Here is a 23,116-nt window from a genome sequence, read left to right on the forward strand (position 1 = left end):
TATATACTTTTTTGAGCGAACAGATCAGTAAATATAGGTAAGGAAACACGGGTTTCTCATTGTTGGAGAAAGAAAAAAGAGAAAAGGGCTAAAACTAAAATGAATCCTGTGATGATGAATTGGGATCAAGGTTATCAGTAGAACTCAGTGGTATTTAACTTAGAGAAGTACAGATGTGTGTAAATATGTAAATTCACACACATACATACATACATTCCATAACTCCTGTCTACCTAGAAGCAATGATGGGATGCCTCAGTAACAGCACACATAGAGGGCCTAGATTCTTGTTCCAAACACTATTCTCTAATAAAAGGAGCTAGGGTTTTGTGGAGAAGTACTTGATTCCTGGACTAAAAAGTCCAGCCTGAGCCTGGAATGTTGTACCAGGGAATAAGAAAGTACAGGTGTATCTCTCATACACTGCAGGTTCAGTACCAGACCACTGGAGTAAAGCAAATATTGCAATAAGGTATATCAAATGCATTTTTTTGCCTTCCCAGTGCATGTAAAAGTTATACACTATAGTGTAACAAGTGTGTAAAAGCATTAGGTCTAAAAAAATAAACACACCTTAATGAAAAAACACTAATTGATAAAAAGTGCTAACCGTCATCTGAGCTTTCAGTGAATTACAATCTTTTTTTGGGTGGAAGGTCTTTCCTTGATGTTGATGGGCTTCTGCCTGATCAGGGTGTTGGTTGCTAAAGGTTGAGAAGCCTGTGGCAATTGTGGACTCTCTTTCAGCTGACTGATCAGGGTGGTGGTTGCTGAAGTTTGGGAAGGCTGTGGTGGTTTTTTACTTTATTCCCCAAACGATTTCTCTAGTTGTGATGCAGTTTCATAGCATTTTACCCACAGTAGAACTTCTTTCAGAATAGGAATCCTCTCAAACCTCTCTTACAGACAGACATACCTTGGAAGATAACTGCAGATTCAGATCTAGACCAGTGCTGTAGAGTGAATATCACAATGAAGTGTGTCACATGAATTCTTTGGTTTCCCAGCACGTTAATATGTACACCTATAAACTGTAGTTAATGAAGTGTGAAATAGCATTATGTTTTTAAAAAGTGCATGCCTTAATTAAAAAAATACTAATCAGGTTGGTGGTTGGTGAAGGTTGGGTGGTTGTGCTAATTTCTTAAAATAAGATGATACTGAAATTTGCTTCATGAATAGTCTTCCTTTCAGAAAGGATTTTTCTGTGGCATGTGGTGCTGTTTAGTACCATTTTATCCACAGTAGAACTTCTTTCAAAATCATGAGTCCGTCCTCTCAAACCCTGTTGATGGGTTATCAACTACATTTATGTAATATGTTCTTTGTTGTCATTTCAACAGTCTTCGCAGCATCTTCATCAGGAGTAGATTCCATCTCAAGAAACCACTTTCTTTGCACATCCATAGAAGCAGCTCCTCATTTGTTTAAAGTTCTATCATGGGATCGCAGCAATGTGCTCCCATCATCAGGCCCCACTTCTAGTTTGCTTGCTGTTTCCACCACATCTGCAATTACTTCCCTCACTGATGTCTTGAACCCCTCAGCCTGAAAGACATCCAGAGGGTTAGGTCGGAATGAGTTTCTTCCAAACTCCTGTTAATGTTGATAGACCTCTTCCTGTGAAACACAGATGTTCTTAATGGCATCTAGAATGGTGAATCCTTTCTAGAAGTTTTTTGTTTTACTTTGCCCAGGCCCATCAGCGGAGTCATTGTCTACAGCAGCTATAGCCTTATGAAATGTATTTATTAAATGTATTTATACATTTATAATATGTATTTATTAAATAATAAGACTTGAAATTGCATTTGCTCCTTGATCTGTGGGCTGCAGGGTAGATGTTGTGTCAGCAGGCATGAAACCCGCATTAATCTTGTTGTGTATTACCATCAGACCTCTTGGGTGACCAGGTGCATTGTCAGCGAGCAGCAGTATTTTGAAAGGGATCTTTTTTTCCTGATCAGTAGATGTCAGCAGTGGACTTAAAATACTCAGTAAACCACGTTGTAAGCAGATGTGCTGTCATCCAGGCTTTGTTGTTCTATGTATAGAGCACAGGCAGAGTGGATTGAGTGTAATTTTTAAGGGCCCTAGGATTTTCAGAATGGTCAGTGAGCATTGGCTTCATCTTCAGGTTACCAAATAGCATTAAGACATTCAGCCTATCTTTTGAATCCAGGCATTGACTTCTCCTCTATGGCTATGAATGTCCTAGATGGCATCTTCTTCTAGTATAAGGTTATTTAATCTACACTGAAAATCTGTTGTTTAGTGTACCCACTTTCATTAATTATCTAAGCTAGATCTTCTGGATAACTTGATGGCAGCTTCTGGATCTCTGCTAGCGTCAGACCTTTTCCTGCAGCTTCCTCACTTTTTTCACCTTTTTACAATTGAATAGCATTAGGGCCTTGGTCTGGATTAAGTCTTGGCTTAAGGAAGTATTGTGGCTGGTTTGATCTTCCATGCAACTACTTAAAAGTCCTCCATTTCAACAGAAAGGCTGTTTTGTTTTCTTACCATTTGTATGTTCACTGGAGTGGTACTTTAAGTTTCTCTGAAGAACTTTTCATTTGCATTCACAGCTTAGCTAACTGTTTGCTGTAGGAGGCCCAGCTTTTGGCCTTTTTTGGCTTTGGGCAAGACTTCCTCACTAAGCTTAACCATTTCTGGCTTATGATTTAAAGTGAGAGACATGCAGCTCTTCACTTGAACACTCAGACCATTTTAGGTCTAGGCATCAGCCTAATTTCCATATTGTTGTGTCTCGGGGAGTAGGGAGGCCCACTGAGAAGGAGACAGATGAGAGGGAGAGACATGGGGGAACAGCTTGTTAATGGAGCAGTTAGAACACACAAAGTATTTGATAATGTTTGATCTTATATGGGTATGGTTTGTGGTATCTCAAAACAATGAGCAGTGTCAAAGGTCACACATCACCATTACAAATATAATAATAATAATAATGAAATATTGTGATAATTACCTACCAAAATGTGATAAAGAGACTCAAAGTGAACAAGTGCTTTTGGAAAAAATGGGGCCAATAGACTTGCTTGATGTAGAGTTGCCCCAAACCCTCAATTTGTTTAAAAAAAAAAAAAAAAAAACCACCAAAAATCTCACAGTATCTGTAGTGCACAGTAAAGCAAAACTGAATAAAACAAAGTAGGCCTGTACTCATAAAACATGGGGCATACTGAAACTACACAGGAGGCAAACTGAAGGTGCTCCTAAATGGTCAAAGTTGGAACAGTTTCAGCAACAAAATAAGAAATTATAGTATTAGATTTTAAACTGTAGAATAAAGCATATAACCATGAATCCATACTGATAGAAGTAAATAATTCAATGAATAAATAAATGGAAGAGAATGAACAACTCTTTTTATAGTAGAATTCCAGTTAATCAGTATGGAAGGATTGAGAGAAAAATCACCAGTGGGAAAGACACTGTAGTAATAATTAGTTACAGACATAAATAATAAAAAGTTACAAGATTTACTGACCAATGTTCAAGTTTCTCTTGAAACTTGAGAAACACAACTTGAATACACATTTGTATTAGGTACAAATGGAAAAACAGTAAATGTAGAGTGGAGAAGCGATAGCACCATTACCATGTATTAAGGTTCATATCACTTGTAGTAAGACATCGGTACCAGGAACTTCTTGATACTATTCAGTCAGAGAGATACATTGTCATTTCTTTGGGCGTTTTTGGCAAAAAATTTATAACCTCAGGCTAGTCCATGAGGAAATATAACAGGAATCCTGATTAATGACATTGTACAAAATTATCAGTTCTCTTTAAAAAAGTGTCAAGTTCACTCTGAAGGGAGTGGAGAGGAAGGTGTTTTGCGCACCCAGGCTGGAGACCGTGGCCTGGCTCTGTGTGCATGGTAGACCTCTCCTGCAAGGCTAGGAAGTCAGGGTGGCAAGTGCTAGACACCTGACTATGGCACCACCTGGGTGGGCTTCTGCCTCAGCTGGGCATGGTATACCCTGAGAAACTGCTGCCCCACAGGTCTAGTACGAGTTCTAGCAGTCAATGACAGAGCAGGGCTCCCATAGCCCAAGTACCCCAACAGCACTGTGCGTGCATTCCTGGAATGCCCCCAAGCTTTTCAGTGCCATCGCCTGGGTTTTGCAATGGCACATGATGGAGCTAGGAATGTGGTCTGCTGGAGGAAGGAGCGGTGTCCAAGATGGTAGAACAGAAGTTGAGGAAGAGTAGGAGAAAAGGAAGAAAGAGAAGTTGAAAGAGAATGTTACTAAAGGAGACCAAGGAGCACATCCTGAAGTTGTAGGAGAAGCTTTTGGTCCTACAGGAAGAGAAGCCACGGGCTTTTCTTGCAGCTCAAAAGTTTTACGTGAATCTGTGCCCGGCCACTTTTAGCCCACCCACACAGAGGTTCTTCAGCCTTGTGGTGCCTTGTACTTAAAAAAACAGATTGAACATGGTAATCAGCAGATTGGACTTCCCTCCCTATGCTCCACGAATCTAGTTTCTGGACTCCTTGCCTCCCCTTGGCTTCCTCCTGCAGATGCAACCAGCAGGAAAGTCAGGCTTTTTGCCTTTCCTGCTGCTCCTGCTGCAGATACAATCAATGGAAAAGTCAGACTTTGCACCTCCCAGCTAACTAGGCCCTTGGCTCTCAGCATAGCCAAAACTTGTGATTCTAGCACAAATCATACTTTATTTCCGACCTCACCTCTACCCTCTGCTGTGGGTGAGCATTCTGTTCTGCCCCAGCCCAGCTCAATGAAACCTACCTATCTGCCACTAGGAAAAAAAGAAAGTCAAGTTCATGAAAGACCAAGAAAGACTGAATGTGTCTAGGAACTTATGCTAATAATTGTCAAATATATCCTGTACTTGCAAGACAAAGCAAATAAAATTATAGCAGTTAAACTGAAGAAATACAGCTGACTGAGGCTACTGCTGTACAAGACTGCTTTAATTGTTAACAAGCCAGGAGTGTAGACTCTGCTTTTTTGTTTGACCTTAGAACATTGACAAAACTGGCTTAAGAAAGTATATTTTGAGAGAAATAATTTATTTGGAGTATGCAGGTTTCCAGTTTTCCTTTCAGTGCTTCAAATAAATTACTGGGTTTCTCGTAGGTCACTTAATTTTTCAGAGGCTGTGGCAGTGAAGGAATACTAGGACAGGGGATGATGATCTAGTTCAAGCTGTGACTTGACCACTTAATAGTTCATTTATTTCTTCATTCTCTTACCACCTTTCTGCTCATTTTATGCCATTTGTTATAAATATCTTCTGTACTGAGTCCTTGAATAGGTGTGGAGAGCATAGTGCTAAAACAAAGAGTAGCAGGACATTGTTATCCATTAGTTATATCATAGCTTACTTTCTAGATCAAAATCATAGAAAAATATATGAGACCTGAAAATAATTAGTGGGTTCAAATTAAATTGTAAAATTGAGGTTTTATCTATTTCCAGTTGTTACAACATGAAGGATGTTAAAATTTGTCATACTTTTTTAGTTCCATTTGTAAATGTTATCTAGGAAGTTATCTATCCTTCACCTGAAGAGACAGTAAATATACATATAAAAATATTCATTAAAGCATCTTGTGAAATAGAAAAAATGAAAATTGGTTATGTGTGTGTATATATATATATATATATAAGATAGGGAATATGTGACTATTATCTGTAAGTTCTGATTATAGAATTGTTAGTGTGGCATCAACTTATTTAAAAACAAAATAGAAATTCTTGAATTTATGGACAGAGGACTGGAAGGAAAAAAATAACTGTTTTAAATGATTTTACCTTTTTACTCCTGATTTGTAAATCTGTTCTCACGTTTTATCAGAAAAAAAGTTGCTTTAAGAATGGGAGAAGTACATTGCAAATTTTGTTTAAAATACTTCATTTTTTTTTTTTTAATTTCATGGCAATACAAATATAAAATAAAACTCAGTGATATATATGTAAAGTAAATGGTCCTGTTTCTCAGTTTATTCCCAGTATGATGTAAACTTTTTCTACCCCCCTCTGTGGTCATACAGGTGATTTTTAAAATCAGTAATAGGAATGCTGTTTATTTACTTGCTTTTTTCTGTGACAGCTATATTTTAGATACTATTTTGTTTTAGTAAATGCAAATGTGCCTTTGTAACAGTTTGTTTTGTGTTCCTTGGCATTAATGAGCCATACTTGTTTCCCATTTATAATTGATCATGTCTTCAACTTCTTGCCTTTAATGCCACAGTGTATATCTATGTTTACATATATTCTTGCACATTTATATAGATATTTCTTTTTAGTTTATTGGAAATGGACTTGCCCATTTAAAATTCTAATACATGTCTTAAGTTATCCCTGAATAAGTTTGTTGTTGTAATTCTGAAACCAAAATAACTTTGAAAACCAAAAGCTTTTTCATGTATCATTTAGTGGCAGGATCTGACAGGAGCCTATTTGATGAGAAAACCTGACCTACATTTATGTAGGTGTCTTGTCAGACCTTTATTATTTTCAGAAAAGTGAATGTTCATCTTACTGCAGAAATACCAGTGTGTTTGATTGTTGGGTGCTGTCCCAGATCCTGTTAATAATATAATAATTGTAGGGGCGCCTGGGTGGCTCAGTGGGTTAAGCCTCTGCCTTCGGCTCGGGTCGTGGTCCCAGGATCCTGGGATCGAGCCCTCCCTTGGGCTCTCTGCTCAGTGGGGATCCTGCTTCCCCCTCTCTCTCTGCCTGTCTCTCTGCCTACTTGTGATCTCTGTCTGTCAAATAAATAAATAAAATCTTTAAAAAATAATAATAATATAATTGTATATGGATCCTTTTTTTTTTTTAAAGATTTTATTTATTTACTTGACAGAGAGAGATGACAAGCAGGCAGAGAGGCAGGCAGAGAGAGAGGAGGAAGCAGGCTCCCCGCTGAGCAGAGAGCCCGATGCGGGGCTCGATCCCAGGACCCTGAGACCATAACCTGAGCCGAAGGCAGTGGCTTAACCCACTGAGCCACCCAGGCGCCCCTATATGGATCCTTTTTGAAATCAGGAAAATTCAGTTTCAAAACATACGTAGTAGTAGAGTTTTTGGATGGAGGATTTTTACCTCTACATATATATGTTTTCAGCTGTGTGAATATGAAAATATTTTCTTTACCATAAAATTTATGTGTGTGTTAATGTCTAAGAAGTAGATTTCCCACTTTATTTAAAATTCAGTTTATCTGAATAGAAATATGTATTGGGGACTTAGAGAAAAATCTCAAAATAGTCTAGGTTTTGCTTAAAATCCCTTAGGAACATTTTTGCTTTGTGGTCTGACCCAGACTCCTCTAACAGCTGGGTTTTCTGTTGTCCGTGGGAAATAACACCTTTTTTTTTTTTTTTTTTTTTTAAAGTTCATGGAATTGGTTTTGGGGACGCATTCTACAGGAAACAATAGTATCTTGAAATTCGAGTCTTAGTGTAGGAAGGTACTTACAAAAGCAATGTAGAAAATGAGACAATGAGAGGACATCAGTATTATATAGTCTTCACTCTTGAAATTGTTTTTTGAGTAGAGGATATATATACTTGAATTTGCATTGACATCAGTGCCAATATAATGTGAGTCTATTCGGTATTATTTTGTAGGGTTTTTTTCTCTTAGTCATAACTAGTTACTGACTTATTTGTAATTCTGAACACACATAGTTCAATATTTTTTTCTCCCACGTACCTCTAAGGCTGAGGTTGGCATACTTTTTCTGGGAAAGGGCTAAGGGCTAAATAGTAAATATTTTAGGTTTTGCAGGTCATACGGTCTTTGTCTCAACTACTCAGCACTGCTCTGGCCCAAAGGTAGCTATAGACATTAAGTAAATGATCGTCTTCTAAAACTTAATTTATAAATATTTATAAAAACAGACGGTAGGCTGACACCTGTTCCAGAAGTTTTCCTCAGTGGGTTGATAAAATGGGGAAGAGAGGGTTTGTTATGGGTTCCTTTGACACACACACATTTTTTTGACTAGGCAGTTTTGTTCTTTGTAATAGTCTCTATCAGGATTGGTTCTGAGTGCCTTTAAGAACTCTATTATGCCAGTGATAGATCCCAGGCTTTTCTCTTTATACAGTAATAGAATGCATGTTTGAGCTATTGGACTCCTGATTTCTTGACTATAAATATATGAACCATCTTAGTTACATGTTATTACTCTGTATTTTTATTTATTCTAGTTATTTTATTTCTTTGGGATATTTGATTTATTAAAGGCTTAGAGCAAACTAGAAGGAAAGTAAATATATTAAGTCAGTCATCATTTACAGATTTTGTATCAAGTAACTCATTAAATGATTTTGTTTTACCTGGAATAAAATACTTGCTCGTAGCTTGCATGTCAACTCTGCTGAAATTTTTATTTGAAAATCTTTCAGACATGAGGAAGAGCATCGACGCCGTGAGGAAGAAATGATCCGACACAGAGAACAGGAGGAACTGAGGCGACAACAAGAGGGCTTTAAGCCAAATTATATGGAAAATGTAAGTAAAATACTAGTTAACTGAAATTATTTTATATTGTCAGGTGGACAAGGCATATTTAGAATTCTTTGGATATTTGTTTATATATTTTTAAATCTTTACGAATTTGTCATGTTCGTTTACGTTAAACTAATGATTTTCTTAACCTCTTACAGGCAATAACTTATAAGTAGTTTCTGAAGATACTATTAATGTTTTATAAAAAGGATGTTAAATTTTTTCAATTTTTATCTTTTTTTAATATATGGTTCTAAATTAGAATTCTTGGTAAATCTATCATCTCTACTTGATTGAATTTCAACATTTATTGATAATAAAAATTCTTTAGGGGCACTTGGCTGGGTCAGTCAGAAGAGCATGAAGCTCTTGATCTTGGGATCCTGAGTTCAAACCCCACATTGGGCATAGAGATGATTTAAATAAATAAACTTAATGGAATGACAGAAATAAAAAATTCCTTATATTGGAGGATACTAGACAAATACAAATGTAGGCCAGTATGTTCTCATCACCCAACCATGACAACCAACCGCTACATATCTGATCTTTTCATCTACCCACCCTTCCTGAATTATTTTTTATTAAATCCCTGACTTTATATGGTTTTATTAGTATGTGTTTCAGTATGTATCCCTAGAAAATAAGGACTCTTTTTAAAAATATCTTTGTCGTATCTTAAAAATTGTTACTTCTTTAATATTAACTAGTAAAACCCACATGTGCCCAGGTTTTATAAAGGTTTTTATTTTGTTTATAACTGGTTCAAATTGGCTGACAAATCCAGTGTTTTTAGTCTGTAGGTTTTCTCTTCACCTTTTAAATTTTTTCCTTAATTTTTTAAGAAACAGACCCTTGTTGTTTCTCACATCCTGGATTTTGTTGAATTTATCCTTGCAGTGATGTTTAACAAGTTTCTCTATCCCTGAGTTTCTTTTAAATTGGAGCTCTGAAGATTTGGTCTTACTGAGGTTTTTTTGGGAAGGCAAAATGGTAGGGCAAACAAGGATACTTCAGATATGTTAAAATCCACATGTTCTTAATGTGAACTAACAAGTCTTACTATTCACCTTAGATGAGTGCCATTTTTAATAGTCATTATTCTGAAAAATATTTACTGGTGTTTTCTTCCCTAGCTATTCAGAAGTCATTCTTTAATAAAGTTTCTGAGGCTAAAAGTATTAATTCAAGTCACTGACTCTTGCGGACCTTCTGCCCCCATTCTTCTGTCCCTTGGAAAAATTTTAAACTTTTCTAAAAAAGAATACACACAGTAAAATGCACCCTAACTTGTATAACAACAACAAGAAATTTTTATCTTGGTTACATCAAGTAAATATCCTTTGACTAAAAATTTTGTGGCATTTAAATTCAATTAGAGAGGTTTCTTACTATTTATAAGTTACACTAAATGTTTAATTTAATTGATTTTTAAATTCCATTAACAGGTTAGTTGAGTTTTCAAGCATTGCACATTTTCTCCTAATTTCTAGCATTTCTAGCATCAATTCTCTTTTTCCTACTTGGATACATAGTCTTTGCCTATGACGTATTTTAAATGTGGTCTTAGGTCTTTTGGTTGTTAAATGTGAACATAATCTGTTGGATTTATCAATGTGAGGATATTTTATGATGTTATAAAACTATGTGGAATTAAATTTTTTTGGTCCATATTTTGAAAACTAGTGACTAAGTTTTTATTTTCAAGTATAATCAAGATGTAAACCACATATAATACATTTCCTAGGAAAACTTTATTTTGTTCCATTGAGGATTAGGAAATTCTTCCTTGTCCTTTTATGTACTTGAACTTTTCTTTTCCTAAAGTACTTGCTTATAGTCAGATTTGGTGGAATTAGCTTTCTTACTATTTTTTTGGCATAAATTTTGCTTTCTTGGAACATATGTGTAGCTATTTGTAATGTCATATACATAAATAATTTAGGGGACTAAAAGTAAATGATTAAGTAAAATGTATTCTCCTGTTACATTTAAGTTGGCTATATCATAAATTTGTTTGTAGGCTCTTTATTCTTTGAAATTATTTCATAGAAATTTTTTAAAAACACACCAGTGTTTTTTATATTTGTTCAGTGGCATATAATATAGGCATAATTAATGAAGGACAGATTTTAAATTTACCTTTCTATTCAAAAATTATTTGGAAATGTTGCTATAATTTAAAATTGAAATACTGCAAATTCTTGTTTTAATTTTAAAACATTTGTATGTTTAAAATTAATTTTTTGGTGGGTAGAATTTTACAAATTACCGATGAACGTTGAGAATAAATGAATTACATATTTAAAATATTCATGGTGGGTTTATTAAAGCATTTCAAAAATAGATCATTTATTGAAAATAAATTTCTTATTGAAAATGTAAATGTTATATTTTAATGTTAAGGTATTATTATTAAGATATTAAGATATCTTTGTTTTCAGGTAGTTAAAGTATAATTTGTATATTTGAAACATCGTAAGATTAATTTGGCTAGAGCAGAAGTCAGCAAACTGTAACCTAGGACCAGTGCCCAGTTTCTGCCACTCTACCACAGAGCTAAGAGTGGTTTTACATTTTAGAGAGTTGATAGATAAGGAAAATAAGAGAATATTAGAGTATCCGTGACTCAAAAAACACAAGATACTTAATACTCTTTGACCCTCTACAGAAGAAGTTGGCTGAATCCTCAGCTGGAGAGTTGGTGCTAGGTTTTTTTGTTTTTATGTTTGTGTTTCTGTTTTTAATTAATATTCTTGTTAGGCCACAAAGTTAACTATATTCTTAATTTTCTGAAGAGGAACCATACTTAAGGTAGTATGTAACAAAGAATTAAATATTTAGGGGAAATACAGCCTTTGCCAGATTTTTAGGTTTTTTTTGATATTAGAAATTATGGATAGACAGAAGTTTTTCATCATTTTGGTATCAGTTTTAATTGGTTTCTAGCTTCATAATGCTTGTTAATATAAGCTAATCAAGCACTGAAGAAATGTTAACAAAAGTTCTTTATAGGTCTTGACTGTTTTGTGTTAATAGACGAAACATTGAGGTAATTGTTGTATCAGTTACTCTTCATTTACTTTAAAACCGTCTTTGGAAAAAATTGTTAAATTTAATGTTTGTTTTTGTTTTTAAAAGCTTTGAAATTAGGCCCTCTTATGTGCTTTCTCTTTTTTCACTGTTCAGTTTAAAGGGAGGAATCAAATGGTAAGTGTTCAGCTTGCTCAAGTAGTAAGAGTAATTAGTATAAAGCAGATTTACTTGGTTTAAGATGCCACCTCTCATTTCTTTCTAATATTCCTATTAGGAATATTCCGACACAGATAGTAGTATGGACTTTTGAAGTAGAAAGTAAGAACTGATTTCCATATTTTGTGTCTTGAAAAATAATTTTTTTAAATGTAATAAAATACGAAGGAAAACATACATCATGTCTAGTCATGTTTTTCTTTGTTAGCCTTCAACTTTATCATAATTTAATGACATGGATATGTTTTTAAGTGTTTTAAGGATATGTCAGCACCTCATCAACTAGAAGTCATGAAATAATACCTTATTTCTTAGAAGTCAAGCTCTTTGATAACTCTGGTAATTATAAATAAAACACGTTAATTTTCACTTGTAGCATAATGTATTTTTGACAGCCATAACAATGTATTTATTTTTATGCTGTGTTTTAAATACATTTAAGTTTATCTTTACTTTTACCATACTGTAGAGTGTAATACCAAACCATTTTCTTGATAGTACTTATTGGGTTGAAATTTTCTATTTACCACAGTTTTAAAACTTTTGGACACATCACAGTAAGTTACAGTGTTAGTATAAAAATGTATGAGATTATCTCTTATGAATGTTTGTGATTTTTTTTTTATTTTTGTTAAGTTGCTCCACTTAATATAGATGAAGTAGTTTAAACATTTTAGTTCTTCAGTTTACCTGTTTTTATCTGTGGATTCAGTTTGTGTTGGAGTAAAGTGAAGATTTTAATTAGAATTTTTTTTAATGCAGTTTCTTAGAGTAAGCTTTGCCTTCTTGGGAAAAATGATAATTTTATAAGAACATCTAAATCTCATTCTAGCTTTAGCAGTTGCATCAAGTAGTTATAAAATACTTTGTTTAGGTAAATTGGGGCACTGTTTATATGGGATGCTGTTTTATTTTAAAACTTCAGGAGTGTTTTTTTTTTTTAGAAGTTTGTATTTGATGTAAATATTAATCTTTGTTTTTTAGTAAATAAAAGAATAGCCCTTCAGATCTGTTTCAAAACACATACATGAATTGATACTGAAGAATTTTTACTTTTGTTTGAGTAGGTGGGAATAGCCCTGGATGTTTAAACACATGTGCATAATAAACCTGGAAATAAATGTATATTATATGCTAGGGCAATAATTTGATTCAGTTATGTTTCTTTGTCAGAGTAGTTCTAGTATATTATATAGTGAGGCCAAGACCATTAAGGAGAAGTAGCCAGAGGCTAAGGGTGTAATGCCTCTTCCATGGTAGTGTTTTTCAAATAGTGCATAATAAACCCTCAGGGAGGTTTTTAAAAACGTAGGTTGTTCCCCTTAGGTCTCCAGCCTACAAATTGATTCATTTCATGATTACAGTAGAATCTAATACATTCTCCATTGATCACATTTTTGGCTAAATTTAGTAATTTTCAACCTGTGCATCACATCTTCTCGAACTTAAAAAAAAAAAAATGTCTGAGTTCAATTCATCAAATATTTTTGATGCAGTGGGTCTGAGTTGGAGCCATGGAATCTGCATTTTAAACAGCTCTTCAGTCTCTTTATTTTCATTAGCAAAATAGAAGACAATTGGCTGTATCTTGAAATGAGATATAGTTGAAATATTGAAATAAGAATATTAGTAGTTGAATTTTTTATGGATCCTGGGAGTTTGAAGGGAGGGCTCAGAGCCAGTCAACATGGAGGATAGGATTTATACACTTAATGGAAGTACCCCAGCATTTTATGTGAACAGTGCTGTGTGGGATTTTGGTGTGACAACTTTTAGTTCAGCTTTCAGCCTATATATGGAGGAGGTATTGTCTCAAATGATGGATTAACTTTTTGTTTTTTAAGTATTTCATCTAGACTGGGGGTTGACGGACTGGGATAAGCCAGGCCAAATCTGAACATTGCCTGTTTTTGGAAAGTTTTATTGGAATACAGTTGTGTTTATATTTTGATTATGGCTGCTTTGTCCAAAAGTGGTAGATTGACTAGTCAAGACACAGCTGTATGAGACTGTATCAAGACCCTTTGACCTGCTAAGCCTGAAATACATACTGTTTCTTTGCCAAAAAAGTTTGCCCACCCCTGGTCTAGAGTCCAGTCTGGGAGTTGGGGGTAATCTATAAAAAGTGACTCATCTTAACCAAACTCCAAAGAGTTTGTGAATTAAAATGCAAATTTATTAATTAATATGTTTTTTTCCAGTGTTTTTAGAAGGCTTATTGAATAGAGCACCTCATATCTTAGAATCAAGGTCCCTGAAGAATCCAAATTAGTGTCCTGAAGGTTTATTGGTAGTCGTGGTTATAAATCAGAGCACAAGTTACTGGAAGAACTGATAAAGCATCACTACCCCATAGCTGATTATCTTAGAGTTTTCAGATATTTTCTTAGTAGAGACATAAAGCATTGTTCTTTCATTTGTTACGCTTTCTTGATCAGTACTGCGAAATTTGGCCTATTTAATCAGCCTTTTCTTTGTTAGTCTTTTTTCCTGCTTCTTGAGTGGGCATTGTTTCTTTTCTCTGATTTGATTATGACCCAGTTTTCCCTGATGTGCCATGTACAAAATCAAAACAGAAATTCTAGCCAGTAATAAAATTTCATTAATAGGTCCTGACACAGAGAACTGACCATAATCATTAATTACTAGCGAGTAGGTACAAATATATTTTCTGAAATGATTTTTGAATTTTTGAGAGAAGTTGCCATTTTGTGGTTTCCACCTGGGCATTACTCCTCTTTATATATAAATTTTTTAGCTCTAACAAGTGATTTAATTGTATTGCAGAAGAAGATTGTTTTTTGGAAGTCTAAACTCCTGAAGCATTCAAACAAAGGACATACTTCACAAGGAGTGTTTATAGCATCTTTATTTTTCTGTGGATATGACCGAAGAATTATTTGCTGTAGGGTTTGGTGTCAGATTTAGGTTTGACTTGCTGGGTAGCTAAGTATACCTCTTGCTGTTGATAGTGGCAGTCCAGTTCCAGTGATTTAGACATGATGGTAAAGATCAGAATTGATTCTACCAGTTATATTGCAGTGATTTCCCATATAAGGCTCTAGATGTAAACAGGTTTTTATTAATGTTTTCATTTATTTATTTACTAAAATAATTTAATGTGTTTCTTACAGTGAGCCAGGAACTTTTCTGGATATTTGGGATGGAGCCTAATTGGAATTAGACTTGTAGTCAAGTGAAAACAAAAATCTATAGGTGTTTACATTTGTAATGTTTACATGTACTTTGGAAGTGATCTTTAGGGATTTTGACAACTGAGAGTATTTGAATTGAAGATATGTATCAAATTTAACCAGCTATGGAAATCTTTGATCCTTTCACTTCTCTTTGAAACTTCTCAGGATTTTTTTTTAAAGACTTCATTTGTTTATTAGAGATCACAAGTAGGCAGAGAGGCAGGCAGAGAGAGAGGAGGAAGCAGGCTCCCCGCAGAGCAGAGACCCTGATGTGGGGCTTGATCCTAGAATGCTGGGATCATGACCTGAGCCGAAGGCAGAGGCTTTAACCCACTGAGCCACCCTGGTGCCCCTTCTCGGGATTTTTTAATAGGGGAAAACATAATTTTTATTCTGATTGGGACAACTGAATATGGGTACTATTTAAATATGAGCACAATAAATTGCCCAACTGTGAATCATATTTAAAAGGTAATAATAATGTACCAACTAAATATTGATTTAATCAACTGGAAGAACTACACTCAGAAGATGGAAAGAGAAAAATGGGGATTGGGTGCATATAAGAGAGCTAATTTCTTAAGCTAAATATTTAGATATCTAAAGTAAAAATGTTTTAAAAGAAAATAAAATTGTATAATTTAAAATATGGAGACAGCGTCTGTAAAGAACAAAGTATTTTCCTCTGGGAGAAGGAATCAGGAGTAGATGGAAGTGTGACTGAGGACAGATTTTTAAAAAAATTATATCTTAAATTATGAGTGTGTGCCTATAAAATTTTAATTAGTTTAATAAAAATATACATCTTAAAAAAATGAAGTTACTTTTTTATAGTAGGCAGAAAAACGGGCTGGCTCAGGCAAAGCAGGATGGATGATTGTCCCAATCATATAATTATAAATAATTGTTTTTTCATTCATACTTAAAAGACTTCCGAATAATTCCAAAGGGAAATGCTTATTGAGCCTTCCTTAAACTCTACACACACTTTATCAGAAGTCACTCTATTGTACTTAATTATTTCTGTGTCCAGTTAGATGATTAGTGTCCTTTTTTGTCTTACCTTCCATTAGAGTTTCAGAGAGGCTTATAATCAGAAAAATTTCTTTATCTCTTTCCTCCTGGAGAATGTACTCAAGTGTATGCATAACCCTCTCTGACTATACACCTCAGCTGTATCCTTTTCAATATTCTTTTTTAATGCTTACCACATTACATTCTAATTATTTTCTGACTTTGTTACCAACTAATTTGCCTCTTTGAATTTTTTGAGTTTGAGAGTCTGTGTTTGTCATATTGTAGTTACTTAGACACGAATAGGGAGAATTAAATAGTTGTTTGATGTCCTGTTTTTCAAATACCAGTCCTCCTCAGTCATACGATTTTCACTCTTCTTTTTGGGTCACAATACTTTGGTATTTATTGAATACTAATGTCTCAGATGTTAAGCCTTTGTAGTTTTGAAACATAGGTGGTGTTAAGACTATTGATATTTTTGTAGACTTCATAATGGAATCCCGTAACAGTAAGTTTTTCAAAAATAGTCAAATAACAATTTTTTTGTTTGGTTTTCAGCACACCTAACTTTTCATTATTTGGATCCCACTTGAATATCCTATAAGAGCATTAGACTTACAGGAAGATTTAGAGGTTTCCATTTAATAAGAAAATTTGTTCACTGTTTTACTATTTCGGAACAGAGTGCTTGGTACCTTGGAGGATACAGAAATGAATCAAGCTCAGGGTCAGGTCTTTGAGGATTAGGTGTAGAGTATCTACGTAAAGTATACAGAGATACAGCTAAAAAGTTTTGAGAGTTAAGAGAAAGATTCTCTGCTAGGGAACGTGAAGAGTGCATTGAGTAGCCTTGGCACTGTTGTAGATATTATTTTGGGTTTTAAAAAAAATATGAATGGTTTATTATTCCACTGTGTTGTAGATATACATCATGTCTTTTCATTTGAAATGGTCAGTTGTTCTCATCTTTGTTCAGAATGATAAGATCTTTCAGCTCATGTTTACCTTTCTGGAGGGGTTGAGAAGAAGAAAGTCAAGATTGGCAAATAGAAATGTTAATTAAAGTAAACACTTTTTGAGATGTCACATATGTGTGATATAAATAATAAGATTTTTAGGTATTAAGTTGAATTAAAAAGATTCTAGGAAGACATAAAAATTCAACTTGTTACTTCTGCTTTGTGACTTAGCATTATATTTAGAGCCACCCTGAAACAGGAGTTGTTCTACAAGGTGATTGTGTAAAAAAAATTTTTTTTAGGTCAGCCTCCATCTAGTATCTTTTGTACTTTGTATTGAGGACATAAAGTTCTGCTAGTATCACCTGAAATGCCAGAGTTTTATATCAAATCTGACTAAATAAATGTGAATGTTAATATCTCTCTGTAGTTATTATCTAACTATTAGTGATGGGGTAGGAACTTGGGTTTGTGAGCATGCTCTGCTGATGAAATGTTTTTATTTCTGTTTAAAATTTCAAGCAATTGAAAGTATATGGGTAAGTCTGCCTATATTTTGTCTTATGATATCCTGCACTATATTGTACATCATGTTTCATGTTCTCTGTTTTCTGGTTGTAAATTTACCTTGTTTCTCACTAAGTAACTTCTTCATTTGGCCTATTACTGCTTCTTAAAATTCTGCTTTTAAACAATTGATATGCTTATTATAGTAGTTTCTCTTATAATTGTATATTTTAAATACTTGGATTTTATTTAGTTACCACTGAAATATTTTTAGAATTATTATAAATGTACCTGTAGCTTTGAGTTATCTACTTAGGAAAAACATAATTTGTTAAAATTTCAGTGTTTCTGGCATACTGCTAAAATAATGTAATGCCTAATATCGTTAACAGAAAGATTCCCCATTAAATATATACTTTAATTCTTTATACATCAGAACACATGTGCTTTTGTTTGTTCCTTCCACTGCTTTCTTCTGTTGATGGGGCCAGTTTGGCATTTCTTCTTATACAGTTTATATTAGTCCTTCTGTTTCATCTTTCATATCATAGTCTGACCAGTCATGATAGTTGTTTTGACTTTGGTAAGGAAATGTACTGGTTAAGAGGTTATGGGTGAAGAAATGCGACCCAGTTACCAGTATTATGTGAGCTTTTTGATAGGACACTATTCAAAATACTATGTTTGTGGCTGTAGCTGATACCATCGTGGTTGATTTCTTTAAGAGTTTAGGATAGAATAACCAAATCTGAATAAATATTTCTAATCAGTTTCAATTTTTAAAAGCATCTCTTTAAAGTTTGCCATAACAGTTGAAAAGTGATGGTGATAATGATAATTTTGAAAATGTCCCTTGGGTATATGATTAAAAATATTCTTAGTTGAATATGAACTTGTTTTAAAAATAATTTGTTTAAAATATTTTTTCCCTTCCGTCTCTTGATACATGATGATTATATGTAATTATATTTAATTAATCTTCAGTTAGAAAACCACCCTAGTTATTAAAAAGCTGCAATTTCTGTATTTGACAGTGACACCAAGCATAATCTTTTAAAGGTACCCAAACCAGGCTTTAAAAATACATTGAGTGAGGGGCACCTGGATGGCTCAGTGGGTTCAGCCTCTGCCTTCGGCTCAGGTCATGATCTCAGGGTCCTGGGATCGAGCTCTGCATTGGGCTTTCTGCTTGGCAGGGAGCCTGCTTTTCTTCCTCTCTCTGCCTGACCCTCTGCTTAACTTGTGATCTCTCTCTGTCAAATAAATAAATAAAATCTTTTTAAAAAAAGTACATTGAGTGAATGTAGATTAAGAGGTTCTTGTCTTGAGGTTAATGAATATAGTGAGCTAAGATATCAGCCTTCCTACTTATATTTGTTTCCTCTTACTTCTGATTTTAAATTTAACAAGTAACAAATCTTTATTATTCGTAACTTTAATAGGGATGCCTGAATGGCTCAGTTGGTTTAGCATCTGCCTTCGTCTCAGGTCATGATCCCAGGGTCCTGGGATCGAGTTCCATATTGGGCTCTGTGCTCAGTGCGGAGCCTGCTTCTCTCTCTGCTTGCCGCTCCTCCTGCTTGTGCATGTGCGCTCCCTCTCTCTCTCTCTCTCTCTCTGACAGATAAATAAAATTTTTAATAGACTAATTTTTAGTTTTAGATTCATAGCAGAATTGAGCCGAAGATAGAGATTTCCCATATACCTCCTTCCGCCAACATGTATCCAGAGTCCTTCACTATCACAATGGAACATCATTATTGCCAAAAGAAAATAGTTTATGTTAGGGTTCACTTTGGTGTTGGGCAGTCGGTGGACTTTCAGCAAATGTACCCGTTAAGAATCCTCTGCCCTCTGTCTCTTCATCCCCCTCTCCTTCCTAATCCTGGGGACCCACTGATTTCTGCTACTTTCATTATAGTTTTGCCTTTTCCAGAATGTCTTATAGTTGGAATCCTATGATATGTAGCCTTTTCATACTGACTTTTTGGTAATAAGCATTTTAAGGTTACTCTGTGTCTTTTCATGGCTTGATAGCTTGTTTATTTTTAGTGCTAAATAATGTCTCATTGTCTGGATGTACCAGTTTATCCATTCACCTACTGATGGACATCTTGATTGTTTCCAGGTTTTAGCAGTTACGAAAAAGCTGCTATAAACATCCATGTGCAGGTTTTTGTGTGGTCATAAGTTTTCAGCTCCTTTGTATGAATACCAAGGAGTATAGTTGCTGGATTGTGTGTATGTAAGATTATCTTTAGTTTTGTAAGAAACTGTTAAATTGTCTTCCAGAGTGAATATGCCATTTATAATCCCTATCAGCAGTGAATGAGAATTCTTAATTCTCTACATCCTTGTCAGTACTATGTGTTGTCAGTATTTAGGATTTTGGTCGTTCTAATTGGTGTGTTGTGGTATCTCATTGTTGTCTTAATTTGCAATTCCCTAATGATACATGGTGTAAAATTTCATTTTAACAGTTATAAAACTGAGGGACATTTTCCCAGATATCATGGAATGTATGTATTCAAATTGAGGGTAAAAAACCATCACAGATTGTATTTATTGAAAGATTGTCTTAGGTTGCTTAAAACATAATTCCCCCCTGCCCTGAGGTCTAGTAGTGAATAGTATGTTTTGGAAATTACTCTTTTTAACTACTTGAAGTAAAAATAAAAATGTTAAGCATTTTTGCTTAACATTCTCAAGCATTCTCTGTATCATTATGATTGAAAGTTTGCATGCTATTATTTGTATCAGTGGGAACATGTCTTCCCTTTTTAGTTTACAATTACTTCATTTCTATTAAGAAAATATTACTTTGTTGATGCATATACCCTTCAGTATTAGAACTTTTTAAATGAGGGAATAATTTCTTGTCAAAGAGGCCTACCTTTTATTTTGAATTTTTTTCTTTATACCCATTTTCTTAATATTTCATGTAATTGATTTTTCTTTCATTTTTAATTTCCAAATACCCTGTTTGTTAGATAGTATTTCAGCTGCTAATCAGTTTCTCTCTTGAAAGTTAGATTAGCTATCTAATAATCTTTATTCTTTTATGTGAACTTTTCTAGTGAAGGGAAAGATCTATTTCCAGGTACTAAAAACAATTTATTTTTAGAAATTCTTAATTATAAAAAAGTTGAGTCTTGTTACTTCCCAGAGCTTAAGATGTTTCTTTAGAATTATATTTCCCTTAGTAGATTTAAATGTTCTTTATCAGTGTTTTTATATCAGGAATTTTGGCATTTTCTTTATCAAGACACAACCTAGATGGTATGTGGTGATCCTTTAACAATCCCTTGGAGGCTTTTTCAGAAATGTATGTGAAAGATCTTTACAAATTAAAGAGTAATGATCATGGTCATTAAGACTGCATTCATTCAAACAGGAATTTACATTACTCAGTGTCAGATTAATATATCTTTATCATTGATTGCAAAATGTTTCAGTTGATACTATGTTGAATCATTATGTAGTGTACTTTTCTAAACCTTAGGCATTCATATTCTACTTTTAGACTCACCTTTGTGTACCATGTGAATCCTTTAAATTTGGTTATCTAAAAAAAAGAAACTATAGTATCTTTAAGTTCATAGGTTGATATTTTGAGTATTAAGTATTAAAGGAAAAGATCCTATTCTACACAAAATAATGTGAAGTTCTTCACTGGTTTATTTACTTTACATTAGTGCAGATTTTCTGCTTTTATTTTCATGAATGAATACTGACTAGAACTTAAAAGCATTGGTTCTTAAACTGTTTGGTATTGAAATTTTTTTACACTATTAAAAATTAAGAGCTTTTGTTTTGTTTTGTTACAGCAGTGATTACCATATTAGATAAGAGAAAGTTGAAAGAAAATCGGTAGTACTGGGAGCACTGGCTTCACTTTACATGTTTGCAGATTTCCTTGACGTTCCACTTATATGTAGTGGGAAGAGTAGTATTGTTTTATTGTTTTGTAAATTTGCTTAATGTTTGGCTTTATAGAAATGGCTGGCTTCCCATATTTGCTTTTGCATTCCATCTGTTGCAGAATGCTCTTTTGATTAAAGTGCATGAAGAAAAACCAGTTTTACTTAGATAAGTAATTCGTAAAATGGAGACGAGTATATTTTAACCTTTTCAGAGAAGTGTACCTATTTTTGTCTTCATTGCATTACAATCTATTGGGCTACCTTGACTGGATTATTTTTTTTTAACCTATGCACGATTTTTGTAACGTCGTATACCAAACATTAGAAAAATATTGATCCATTAAGTTATGTGCATCTTCTAAATTTTAATACAGTTTATTACACAGAATTAAAAACAAATCACTAATCTTGTCAGAAAATGTCTGCCAAATGCTGTCCCAAAGTGGAACATTCCTGTGATACCTTTTGTTAGCCAAAAAATGGCATAAAATGAAGAAACAACTACCGTTAATATTCATATGAAAAATTTTTGGAGTTTCTTACCTGGAATTACAACTCTTAGGCCTCTCTGATAGGCTTATTACACATCTTGCTACTGATCCACAGAATAAATCTAGATTAAGCACAGATGTTCACACACCGTTCAAAGCTATGACAGCTTGGTGATGAGAGGCTAAGTATAGTTCCCAGGGAGGGTGCTTCATAGTACTTTTTGCTGCTTCTAAAATTGCTTGCTACAAAACACACTGAACTTTATGTTCACTTTTTGCCTTTTTCCGTAGAAGTAAGAATCCCTTTTTGGTTAGCAAAAGCAGGTACTACAAATGTAGGTCTTTCGCAAAAGCCAAGTGGCATAATACTTCTTTAGAAAAACAAGGAATACCTGTACACAAGTCAGTAATCATAGTTTGTCAGATGCTGTCTTACTCCGTTTACAACCCAATCATATGAATGTTTTTCTTGAAGAACCACCCTATTTCAGAATGGAGCAGAAGTGATTTATGTATATATCCGGTTTTGGATAGATTATTAGAAAGACATGTAGGGATTCAGTAAAAATAATTCTAACTGCTTCATCTACATATTCTAGTTGAAATTTTAAAATTAGTTGTTTGGGCAGACAACCTCTCCTCTGCTGTCCTGCCCGTTGCTCCCTTGCAACAATAATAGTTACTAGTGGGGCATCTGGGTGGCTCAGTGGGTTAAAGCCTCTGCTTTCGGCTCAGGTCATGATCCCAGGGTCCTGGGATCGAGCCCCACATGGGGCTCTCTGCCCAGCGGGGAGCCTGCTTCCATTCCTGTCTCTCTGCCTGCCTCTCTGCCTACTTGTGATCTCTGTCTGTCAAACAAATAAATAAAATCTTTAAAAAAAAATAATAGTTACTAGTAAAAATTGAATATAAGTGCCTTAATTTTTGCTAAAATACCAAGATTTTTGCCTCCCAATTGCTTGTACACCATTCCTACATATGTTGATAGACTGAAAAGCCCAATTAGATTATAGTTTTATAATTGTGTTCTAATGTTTATTAAGACATGAAGCAGTTTTGAATTTGTGCATTTCCCGAAAGGGTCTTGTGGACTCAGTACTCTGCCAGCCACGCTCTGAGAGCCATTGTTTTAATGAATGCCGCTTTGATGATGTGGTTCTGGAAATCAGTCATACTCTGCTTGCTTTTTTGGTCAGCTGTGAATTTAAGCATACTTCAATGACAAGCTCAGGAATACATATATATAATTCTTTT

The 23,116-nt window shown here is 34.3% G+C and overlaps 1 protein-coding gene across 1 annotated transcript in view; it reads left to right on the plus strand.

The window, feature by feature from the left end:
• Positions 1-23,116, plus strand: part of PSPC1 (paraspeckle component 1) — a 76,701-nt gene that overhangs the window by 42,301 nt on the left and 11,284 nt on the right. Inside the window, exon 6 of the mRNA XM_032315377.1 lies at positions 8,414-8,519. Within this exon, the coding sequence (XP_032171268.1) occupies positions 8,414-8,519 (106 nt within the window). The remainder of the gene's footprint in view (positions 1-8,413; positions 8,520-23,116) is intronic.

The sequence above is a fragment of the Mustela erminea genome, chromosome 15 (assembly GCF_009829155.1).
Source record: "Mustela erminea isolate mMusErm1 chromosome 15, mMusErm1.Pri, whole genome shotgun sequence".
In the NCBI taxonomy this organism is placed as follows: Eukaryota; Metazoa; Chordata; class Mammalia; order Carnivora; family Mustelidae; genus Mustela; species Mustela erminea.